Source organism: Mytilus galloprovincialis, chromosome 1, assembly GCF_965363235.1.
Source record: "Mytilus galloprovincialis chromosome 1, xbMytGall1.hap1.1, whole genome shotgun sequence".
Taxonomy (NCBI): Eukaryota; Metazoa; Mollusca; class Bivalvia; order Mytilida; family Mytilidae; genus Mytilus; species Mytilus galloprovincialis.
In genome coordinates, this window is record NC_134838.1 from 5,220,792 (window position 1) to 5,233,463 (window position 12,672).

The following is a 12,672-nucleotide window of genomic DNA, read 5'->3' on the forward strand; positions in this document are numbered from 1 at the left end:
TCAATGATTGTCGTTTGGTGATGTGTTACATATTTGTTTTTCGTTCTTTTTGTGTTCATAAATTTGGTCGTTAGTTTTCTCGTTTGAGTGGTTTTACATTGTCATTTCAAGGCCTTTTATATCAGATTTTACGGTATGGGCTTTGCTTACTGTTATACAGCGACCTATAGTTGTTAATTTCTGTGTCATTTGGTCTCTTCTGGAGAGTTGTCTCATTGGCAGTCATACCGCATCTTGTATTTTTATAAGTAAGGTTATGTATTTAAAGTTAATTATGAGGAATACATGTGTAATGGAAAGCAAAATGAAATATGTGGCTTTAAATCTAAACTTAGATAATGCACGTCTGACATTTTGACCTCTCTTTGTCTTTATTTTGAAACAAAATTTGGTAAAAAAACTTGATGAGGTAGTGTCCTCCCTGCCTCATTAGAAGCTTCACAACTGGCGGTCATGAATTTATCAATTAGATTATCACCTGCAATTTAGGCGAAAAACATATAATGATGCAACATATGCAGTATACAAAATAATACAATGATATCAAATAAAATCGTCGTTACAATAGATGATTTTCAATAAAAACAACCACATCAGGAAGATAATTTTTACTGAGAAAAAAATTAACAACCAATTTTCCAGTTTACCATCCCATGCTTAATCAAAGTATTCATGTCATGCGGTCGTTTTGACGATGAGCATATCTCCTCTTGTTTCCGGTGACCCTCTGTCGTAGAATTCACGTATTGGATGTGGAACACCGGCTAAAATAAAATAAAAACTTATGTACATTGTATTATGGTGCCTACTAACATGAAAAAAAAAATAAATAATACAAAAGGAGTAGGTCCAGTAAGACCCCGTTTTGACCTCAAAATATAGCAGTTTTACAAAATTGTTAAAATGTAAACTTTTAGTTATTTATTTAAAAGTAGAATGCTACTGCTACATAAATATGGGCTGTTTTTGACAATACAATGCACATCTTTCGGGTAATATCATCATCAAGTCATGCTAAATTATTTATCCATTCGTTTAATGTGTTTGAACTTTTGATTTTGCCATTTGATTGAGGACTTTCCTTTTTGAATTTTCCTTGGAGTTCAGTATTTTTGTGATTTTACTTTTTATTGAAACCTTCAGAATTTTAGCATTTTACTTAAATTTAAGACGGTGTCCGTCTAAAATGAAGTGCCCGCATTTGTGCTCATTCTTAATATTGAAGTTATTTTATTTAACGATAATACATACCATAAATAAAGGTTGTGGATGAACACGGATGCGGCCGCTTTCATTTTTGACCAAAAAAAATCTGAAAAAATGACATTTTTGGCATATTTGATAGGTTTTTCATATTTGAGCTTGAATCGGAGCGTTTTTAATGACTAAATCAATTAAAATCTTTCACATAAACTAATTGAATCAAATGAAATAGACACTTAAGCAGTCTATGGAAGAAGCGTATCGATAAAAACTTTTCTTATATCACATAGCGATATTGTCTAATATCAATTGTAAATATGCAGACATTCCATGCGGAAAATGTTGTTTTCGGCAACGAAAAATTAAGAAAATACTAATTTTAAAACTTATTGTTCAAATATAAACAACAATTGAGTCTAAATATACATGCAGAAGTTAGTTAGAAGCTTACGTTTATGTCAATGTAAAATTTGAAGTGCTGTGTTTTTCTTATATACATAAATAAACAATGCGATACTTTTAAAATATCAATGCGATACTTTTAAAATATCATAGCGGTGTTTTTTTATATATCAATATTAGTACCGATTAGTATTAATATTAGACTGTTGTACCCATATTTTGACAATTTTACCTATTATGTCTGTTTTGTTCACGCATCGTTGTAAATATGACAGAATTTAATGAGACTGTCATACACGTGAGAGGTGAAGTGCTATAAAACCAGGTTCAATCCACCATTTTCAAAATTTGAAAATGCCAGTACCGAGTCAGAAATATGACAGTTGTTATCCATTCGTTTGGTGTGTTTTATCATTTGATTATACCATTTGATAAGGGACTTTCTGATTTCAATTTTCATCGGAGTTCAGTATTTTTTTTAATTTTACTTCTTAGTAGTATTGTATGTAAATAAGCAGTTTTAAGACCATTGCTTAAATTCAAATTGTTTTTGGTAACATCTTACAAATTTCTCAATTGGTTATGGAAGCAAATCTAATCAAATAAGAGTTTAATAAACAATGCCGTAATCAAATAATCAAATAGCTAAGTATCAAAATGATTGACCTGTACTTTTGAATCTCCTTTTTTTTAAATTAGACCGTTGGTTTTCCTGTTTGAATGGTTTAACACTAGCAATGTTCTTGTTCCTATATAGCGTGGTGTTCGCTGTGAGCCAAGGCTCCGTGTTTAAGGACCTACTTTGATCTATAATGGTTTACTTTAAACAAATTATTACTTTGATGGAAAGTTGTCTCATTCGAACTCATGCACCATCTTCTTATATCTATAAATCTTTAAAATTTCCCCTTATAAATAACTGGTTTCCAGTCCTTCAACTGAACAATCTAAATTTATGAATATAGAAAAGATATATAGATATAGGAAGATGTGGTGTGAGTGCCAATGAGACAACTCTCCATCCAAATAAAAATTAAAAAAAAAGTAAACCATGATTATAGGTCAATGTACGGCCTTCAACACGGAGCCTTGGCTCACACCGAACAACAAGCTATAAAGGACCCCAAAATTACTATTGTAAAACCATTCAAACGGGAAAACCAACGGTCTAATCTATATAAAAAAAACGAGAAACGAGAAACACGTATATAAACAAACGACAACTACTGTACATCTGATTCCTGACTTATGACAGGTGCAAACTTTTGCAGCGGGATTAAACGTTTTAATGGAAACAAACCTTTTCTGAAACAATAGCATAACATCACAACATAGAAAAACACACGATGAAATATCAATTGACAGACTTAACTCCATCAAAAAACGTAAATTAGTACACAATGAACGAATGAACGAATATACACATTTCTAACGTCAAAAGACATTTACATCTTATTTATTTGTGTTCTAAACATTTTTTTTATTACTCATTGAAGAAATGAATTTATAACAAGCGATACGGATTGTTATTTTGCACTAAGAAAAGTTCGCGTATTTATACGATCGGTTACTAGCCAAAAACGAAAGTCAAATCTCTGTGGCAACAATACATCGGAATACCCTCACGGTCATCGCGATGTAAAAGAGCGTCCAGGCGGCGAGCTGATTATGTTCATAGAGATATCGATTTACCAACGGGAAAAGTCTTTGATATCCAAAAAGAACTGTCTTCCTTCTCAATATCTTTTGCTATGTTAATAATAAATTTATTTTCTGTTTGACAAGATTTTTGATTTTCGTTGTATCTGAAGTTGTCCAATTTTTATAGTCTGAGGCTACTCAGTTGGTATCTTCAAAGAGCGGGACATCAGCATTTGTACATTTTAATTTGTTTGGATTATTCATTTTACCATTTGAATATTAATTGTAATTTGGAGCTGTATTGGATTGGATTGTTTGAATGAATGTTTCTTTTAAGTAATGATATTTTTTGTCTATTTCGATATTACCAAGGTGGGTAGACTATAGCAGTATGACCAGTAAATTAGAATCTAATAGGTCGGTAGACGTATTTGCAACCGCTTTTAAATTCCGCATTGCATCATCACTTCAAATAGAATTATAAAAAAGAAGATGTGGTAAGATTGCCAATGAGACAACTGTCCACAAGAGACCAAAATAACGCAGACATTAACAATTATAGGTCGCCGTACGGCCTTCAACAATGAGCAAAGCCCATACCGCATAGTCAGCCATAAAAGGCCCCGATAAGACAATGTAAAACAATTCAAACGAGAAAATGACGGCCTTATTATATAAAAGAAAAATGAACGAAAAAAAAAATGTAACACATAACCAAACGACAACCACTGAATTACAGGCTCCTGACTTGGGAAAGGCACATACATAAATAATGTGGCGGGGTTAAACATGTCAGTTAGTTGGTTAAACCATGTGATTGAAAACAATAGACTGAACAGGTTGTTAACACTTTCAACTATCAATAGGGTCACGCAACATTTTCGGAATGATAAGTTCATGTAAGCGTTAATTGTGTTACAGTTACGAAATTATAGTGATGTTGATCCTAAAACATTGATCTGGTCATGATCTAAGTTTGTGAATTATGTTTGCAGTTTTCTTGACATGCATTGTGACGTGTCATCGTATTAATTCTATATTAGAAAACTATAGCAGTTATATTAGAAAAGTATCGCATTCATAAATTTTTGATATTAAAAAATCATCGCTATGATATAAGACAAATATCGCATTGATATTTTAAAATATAGCAGTATCGTTGACTTATAGGTGATTTTGGCGTAGCAAACAATTAAATTCATCTCAATTGCATTCCACTGAATTTGCTCCATGATATTTATAGAATGTGTACATCTACAAATGATAAATCGTGCATTTATGTTTCATTTATTCAATAATTCAGTTTTCTCGTTTAAATCCACCTTGCTTGTTATTACATAAAATAACTCATGAAAATTATACACCAGACGTATGTCATGTTAAATGTCACCCTTTTTTAGAAAAGAGTCATTACTTTATACCGAGAAATCTGCCTTTCTTCGTACAAATGCTAACATTCGTCTGAAATTTCCCACAATGCAACTCGTTGATATAAGACAATATCGCTCGTTGATATAAGAAAAGTTTTTATCGAATCGCTTCTTCCATAGACTGCTTAAGTGTTTAAAAAGTGTCAAAAATCTTTCGTCAGATGAACCTGAAATTTGAGGCCAAAATCGGCCCTTACCGGACCTATTCCTTTCCTAACTTTTTATCAGCAAATATTTGAGCAGTGGTTCTTATGTGATTAGATTGGTGTATCGTTGACTTCAACCCCAAATGATTAATTTTAATACTTCCTAAAACAAACTAACGATGACAACCTTATTGAAAATTGGGTCTAGGTCATCTTCTTTTACCCAAATGAGAATGTGACATTTGCAATCCCAAAAGCAAGATTTTTTCAATTATTACTCCTCCTAATGATTATATTTTAAAAATCATGTATGTGGATCTTGTTAATTAATTTGATTTAACAATCAGAAACCAACAATCTTTTGCAAAGAATATTTGAATCACAGGTTGAATGTATATAGGGGAAATTTTTAATAAACCATTCTTCCTGAATCAAATCGACATCGGTAATGATATAAAAAGTGTCTAGCTCAACAAGAAAACTATGAATATAACTTTTATCGGTGTACCTTAATAGCATCAAAAAATGGTTTGTACCGGTTACAATCGTCAAAATCCATACAGGATTCGTTTATAGCGAAATCAAAGTCGCCTACAAGGTCATCAAGTTGGCTCACATCGTTCTTCAGTCCGATAGCTAAACCATAGCCGTGTGCTTCTGTAAAGGAATTTTAAAAGGTTTTAGTAGTGTATACTTATTGACTGGGTATAAATGGAATAGTAAGTGTATTGTCCCCCGACGTGCAACTATTTTCCTGAGGCATTTTACGAGATTCAGTATCATATGTTGTGTGCAGGTGGTTTACAAAAGTTAGATGTTACAACAAACATCATTCATTTGAATCACCTTCGTTCAGATAAAATTGGGTATATTTAATATCACCCTCTTTATTTAGATATTAGCAGTTGATAACACATTTTTAATATTGTTCTTTGAGGAGAAAATGTAGACTTTAACATATTGAGAGGAAAATGCTTTAGTGTAACATATGAATAGTTTACGTGTTTGCTGAATAACGACAACGGAAGTGAACCGCTGTTCGATAGTCATAATAAGATTAAGCAAAAAATAAATCAGAGTAACAACCAAAGCCCGAGGGAAACACATCAGCTTTGAAACAGTATTGCAAAGTTTAAACTTGAGTAAAAAGTGAGGAACGTCGGAATTTGTCCGTCCGGAATATAAATCTTCTTATATAAAATTGAGAATGGAAATGGGGAATGTGCCAAAGAGACAACAACCCGACCAAAGAAAATAAACAAAATGACAATAATACATAAATAACAACAGACTACTAGCAGTTAACTGACATGCCAGCTCCAGACTTCAATTAAACTGACTGAAAGATTATGATTTCATCATATGAACATCAGGCACAATCCTTCCCGTTAGGGGTTTTACCTATTGCTAAATATCTGTTATAGTCCAATTGATTTTCTGGTGTCAAATAAAGTCCTGCTTGATTCTCTACCCATCCATCAACATTATCCGGACATACACCATCACAATGCCGAGATTGTGCGTATTCAAATCGATCCCTCATTATACGTCTTACCCTGAAAAACAACGTAATCCAAAATACGAAATATTTTATTAAAAAAAGCTCCATTATGAATATGTGCACAGCCAATTCAGTGGTTGTCGTCTGTTGGTGTGTTACATATTTTGTTTTCTATCATTTTTTTATACATAGTGTAGGCCGTTATTTTTCTCGTTTCCGGACATACACCATCACAATGCCGAGATTTGGTATTCAAATCGATCCCTCATTATACGTCTTACCCTGAAAAACAACGTAATCCAAAATACGAAATATTTTTTTTTTTAAAAAAGCTCCATTATGAATATGTGCACAGAAAATTCAGTGGTTGTCGTCTGTTGGTGTGTTACATATTTTGTTTTCTATCATTTTTTTATACATAGTGTAGGCCATTATTTTTCTCGTTTAAATTGTTTCACATTTGTAATTTGGGGACTTTTATTAGGTCAAAAAAGGCAAAAACTCAAAAACTTAACTTTCACCACTGAACCATAAAAATGATGTAAGGTCAGTGACACATGCCAGTTGGACATGCACACCTAACAGTTATTGCACACACCAAACATATAGTAGATCTATTGTATACAGTAAAAAAAACAGACTAAAACACAAAAACCTAACTATAACCACTGAACTAGAAAATGAGGTAAACGTCAGATGACATCTGCTAGTTAGATGTGGCCATCTTACAATCCTCCCATACGCCAAATATACTAGACCTATTGTTTATAGTATCTGAAATATAGACAACCTTCCCAATTTCCATTCTCAATTTTATTGACCACCAAAACTTAACCTTGTTCACTGATTCATGAATTGAGGTCAAGGTCAGGTGGAAACTGTCGGACGGGCATGATGACCTTGCAAGGTACGCACATACCAAATATATAGATATCCTATTACTCATATTAAGAGAAAAATTTACATTACAAACAAATCTTAGTCACTGAACCATGAAAATGATGTCAAGGACAATAGACATGTGATAGACGGAACCTTCGCAACAAAAGGCATATATTTACAAAGTATTAAGTATCCAGGTCTTCCACCTTTTAAATAGTTAGTTAACGCCGCCGTCGCCGACTCCGGATCACTCTCCCGATGTCGCGCTTTCTGCCACAAAAGTCGTAGGCTCGACAAAAATTGAGAAAAAAAAATCATTTCAGAGCAAAAAACTGCTTATCATGTCATCCAATGATTTGGTCATATTGGTATTTTGGTATATCTCATATGACTGATCATGTTTGCCTCTTATAATTTTTAACTATGAATATCTTTTTTTAAACAACTGATAACTTTTGGTAAAAATATAAAATAGGTAGATCTTGACATTTTGATCATCTTACCCAAGATGTCAGTTCCAATTTTATCCATGGCTGTCGTGTTAGAGGTTTGTCTAGAATAAAATAAACACGAACTTTGTACTGATAGTGTATGGCCAAAGGAGCATAAAGGCCAAGTTTGTTTGAAATTGATTCCGAACAGATCTTCGAACAAGTTTACGACGGACAAAATACGACGACCGACGCAATGTGTGCTAACAAAATAGGTATACATACTGACTATTTTTTATATCAACCCATGTGTCGCCTGGTCGGTCTTCATTAGGAAGCCCAAGTCCATCGGATGGGAAGTCGAGGTAATCAGGTCGCCTATGTTCTTTTGTTCCAGCAGAAAAGTAACATATCACTCTCTTCCCTTTCCTGAATTTGAAGGAAACATATTGATTTATAGAAAACTTGAGAATAAAAATGGGTGTATGGTATAAATAAAATAACAAACACATTTATGTCAAATTGTTTGCGGTAGATGGTGCAATTATAATAAAACAAAAAATCACAAAAATACAAAATTCCGAGGAAATTCCAAGACGGCAAGTCCGTTATCAAATGGGAAATCAAAAGCTCAAACCCATCAAATGATAATAAAAAAAATGTATCGATGAATTTGAGAACGTACGTCTGCAACACATTATGATACCGTCACTGACTGTTTAGAAGCCAGAACATAAATGGTCTATCACCAGTACGATCGACCTAAGTCACCATAAGTAGACATACTTGATAAGAAGATGTGGTACGAGTGCAAATGAGACAACTTTCCATCTAAGTCAAAATTTATAAAAGTAAACCATTATAGGTCAAAGTACGGTCTTCAACACGGAGCCTTGGCTCACAGCGAACAGCAAGCTATAAAGGGCCCCAAAATATACCATTTTTAGTCATATTTATTTTGTTTTTTTAAGAAATATTTGCATATCAAATAAAATAAAAACACGGACTAAATTCCCGAAATTTTTTTTCAATACCATTTTTTTTTCAACTAGAAACAATATGACAAACCTGTGGAGATCTTCAATGATACTTGTATGCACTTCAAACAAATCGACGACAAACATTTCTCCATGAACACCAGTGTTGATGTAAGTTTCATTAATCACATCGTTCCATGCCATGTGCGGATGTGGGTGCCACCATGATGCATGTGAAATTGAAAAACACAAAATCAAAATTTCAAAAGTTGGCGACATTTTTAAACCAATCATTAATCTATTACCTAATAAGTATCTTTGTTCAATGCTCTATTTTCTTATCAGTTGCAATTACTTATATCTATGTATATAGTTATCATAAGAAAGGGTCGTGACCTATAGTTATTTATTGAACCAAGTCGGGAAATTGACAGTTGTGTTCTATTCGTTTGAATTTTTTGACCTTCTGATTTTGCCATTTGATGCGAAACTTTCCGATTCGAAATATATAATTTTCTTTTTACATAGATATCATATCAAAAGTTTCGTTTTTTTTAATTTTATTTCATTTTATTTTTAAATATTGCATTAAAAGTGTAAGTTTGAGGTTAATAAGGTATGCGTGTATTTCAAGCGTTCTCAAATAAGCAGCAAAAACTACAAATTGTTACTAGTATATCAAATTTCCATGAAACCTCATACCATATTGCTGTGAAATTTCCCACTCTAGGAACGATTTGAAGCAGATATCGATACAAAAAAGCAGCAAACGATATCTTAGACCCCGTTAACACTAGACCATTTAGATCGATTTAAACTTGATCGGTTTACTTTAGATCGATTTGAGGGCTAATGTGAACGCTTCCAATCACTCTCCAATCGGTCTAAACTAAAATACCAAAAAGAGGTAGTTTAGTTTGAATCGATCTAAAGTAAACCGATCTTACTTTTAATGTGAACGTCTTCGACGTAGCATTAATTTGCAAAATCTTTGTCTTCTTTTCTTATGTTGATTTTTTTCTTTTCACTGACGAACCGCAGTATTTCGTCATGTTAAAACTTCGTTGCTTCATTGTTTTTTGAAAATTAAAGAAACTGCAATAACACCAGTATCAAAATTTTAACTTGTGATTCAAGAGTAATTCAAACAATAACTTCATCCGATTGCTGAGTCCGATTGTTTTTTTTCAAGTGTGTGTAGCAGTGTATCAACACATGAATTTGATAAATTAGTTCTATTTATACGCAATGTCGATTGCGATTTTAAATGTAGTGTGAATGCACTGGTTCAGATTAGACCGTTAGAGATTGTTTTGATAAGAGATAATGTAAACGCCAACTGGTTTTATTTAGATCGATTCAAATTAGATCGATTAGAGAAAAAAATGCTAGTGTGAACGGTGTACATATTACAATCTAAATAAAGGCAACAGTAGTATACCTCATCCATGGTTAATAATCGATTAAGCGAAAGCAAATCCGGGTTACAAACTGAAACATACGCCTAACTACATAGAAAAGATCCCCTTATATTAACATTGAATTGTCCATATTTTGAGTTAGAGCTGCATGCCGAAGTTTTCTATAATTTTTATATAATTTGCACCAAAAGTAAAACAAAGTAAAATCACAAAAATACTGAACTGAAAATTTACTGCCAAATTTTTTTTTAATTTTTGGGGTCGTAAAAAAACCGTTAGGTGTTCATCACCTTTCGCACGTAGCTTTGTTCAGTATCCTCTGTACAACTTATGATTGGAAACAACTGTTACAAACCCCCATTCAAATTAATAAAAACTTACTGCTATCATCTTGGATATTACAAGTCACAGTCACAAACCAGGTTTAATCATCCATTGTCTACATCAGAGACTTTCTATAGTAAACAAAGTCCCTGTCTACATACAGACATGCCTGTATTAAGTCAGGTATATGACAGTTATTTTCCATTCGTTTGATGTGTTTGAGCTTTTGATATTTACTTTTTGATAAAGGACTTTCCGTTTTGAATTTTTTTTTGTGCGAGTATTTTTGATATTTAACTTTTTTTTGTGTTCAATAAGATGAAGAGGATAAAAGATCCTAATTTAAACTTTTCTTAACAAACTAATGTCTCAATGTCATCAACTTGGGCAATATCCATCATCCTACAGTTCACTCTAAAATACCTCCCTATTCAAAATATCAATATGTACCTAACATTTGTATACTTATACCAAACCAATTCAACTAAAATGTTCAATACATTCACATGTTGCAGGATCTTTATATTGACCACTTCCAAGTCTAAACCGCTTGATTGCATCTGTGCTAGTTCACCATTTATGTATAATCTGGCTGGGCACATTATAACTGGGGTCCAAACCTTGTCAATAACACTTCTCTGCGAAATCTTTTTTATAAAGGCCTGAAGTACTGTGAGCCTAAATCAATCAATTTGAAACACAAACTTTAAAATACTGATTGATTCAGTTAAGGACTATGCTAGGTGCTCGGTTAAACATGAGAAAGAAGACGTAGATAGTCTTTCTGACTGGATTAGGACTGTGAGGTCGCTGATACAAATCAAAAGTTAAGAACTAAATGGGTCTATGAATACCCATGCTACATCAATCTTTATAGACCTGTATGTTTCAAAACACCTGGACAAATATGTTATTGTCCCTGCAGATAAAGCCCAAAACAACATCATATTAGTGCCTAAAACAACATCATATTAGTGCCTAAAACAACATCATATTAGTGCCTAAATCATATTACATTGAATGCTGGATAAATGAATAAAATATTTGCAATTCACTTGGAAACTCAACATATACCCAAACACTAGAACAAGGAGGAAACCCAGAGTAAATATAGGTCATCAAATTATTGTTAATACATTGTATTTGTATACTACCATTTAGGCATATTGAATATTTTGAGGGAAGCCAACCTAAAACATCCTAATTTTGAAAATCAGTATGGTATCAGAATACAACATAGTAACCAGATGCTCCGCAGGGCGTAGCTTTATACGACTGCAGAGGTTGAACCCTGAATGGTTGGGGCAAGTATGGACACAACATTCAAGCTGGATTCAGCTCTAAATTTGGATTGTGATTAAATAGTTGACACAGCATAGGTTTCTGACACAGAATGAATGTGTTCTAATGAACTTAAAATTTTTGTTTTCTCTTAGAGCAATTCACTATGCTGTTGAATATTAATCCTCTCAAAAAAAATGTTTGAAGAAATTTTCTTTTTTATTTATGAAATTTCAAATGAGAAAAATTGAACCCAATTTTTTTAATCACATCCCCCTTTCCCTTATTCCAAAACTAATCTCAATTAAAATTTCTAATGGAGTTTGCAACAATAACTACTCATTTAAATACATCATAAAATATTAAGATGTAAAAAAACTGCTTGTTATCACTGAATGGTAAAGATTATTTTAATTTATCAGTTGGTAGTAAAAAGTGAATATACATTGTATATTGTATATAACAAAGATTTAAGTTGATTCTGGACAAAGAAAGATAACTCCAATTAAAAAAAAATCTTGCTATTGCACAATATTTTGCAATTAGATATTTCTTGCTTACTATTCTGGACAAAGAAAGATAACTCTAATTAAAAAAAAATTTGCTATTTCACAATATTGTGCAATTAGATATTTCTTGCCATTGCGCAATACTGTGCAATTGAAAAGACTTGCTATTGCACAATACTTAATATAATAATTTTAGATCCTGATTTGGACCAACTTGAAAACTGGGCCCATAATAAAAAATCTAAGTACATTTTTGGATTCAGCATATCAAAGAACCCCAAGATTTCAATTTTTGTTAAAATCGGACTAAGTTTAATTTTGGACCCTTTGGACTTTAGTGTAGACCAATTTGAAAACAGGACCAAAAATGAAGAATCTACATACACAGTTAGATTTGGTATATCAAAGAACCCCATTTATTCAATTTTTGATGAAATCAAACAAAGTTTAATTTTGGACCCCGATTTGGACCAACTTGAAAACTAGGCCAATAATCAAGAATCTAAGTACATTTTTAGATTCAG

At 32.6% G+C, this 12,672-nt stretch overlaps 1 protein-coding gene across 2 annotated transcripts; it reads right to left on the reverse strand.

Moving 5' to 3' along the window:
- Positions 1-593: 593 nt before the first annotated feature.
- On the reverse strand, positions 594-8,967 carry LOC143063653 (uncharacterized). Of its 2 annotated transcripts, XM_076235923.1 has the most exons (6): positions 8,705-8,967; positions 7,922-8,065; positions 6,224-6,378; positions 5,331-5,479; positions 1,252-1,312; positions 594-764 (listed from the first exon to the last, which is right to left on the reverse strand). In XM_076235923.1, the coding sequence occupies exons 1-5, from the start codon at positions 8,905-8,907 to the stop codon at positions 1,292-1,294; spliced, it is 672 nt and encodes a 223-aa protein (XP_076092038.1). In that variant the 5' UTR covers positions 8,908-8,967; the 3' UTR covers positions 594-764; positions 1,252-1,291. The 2 variants fall into 2 exon arrangements, with proteins under 2 accessions (XP_076092038.1, XP_076092029.1); XM_076235914.1 differs by lacking the exon at positions 1,252-1,312 and having other exon boundaries at positions 8,705-8,965.
- Between the last annotated feature and the right edge of the window lie 3,705 nt (positions 8,968-12,672).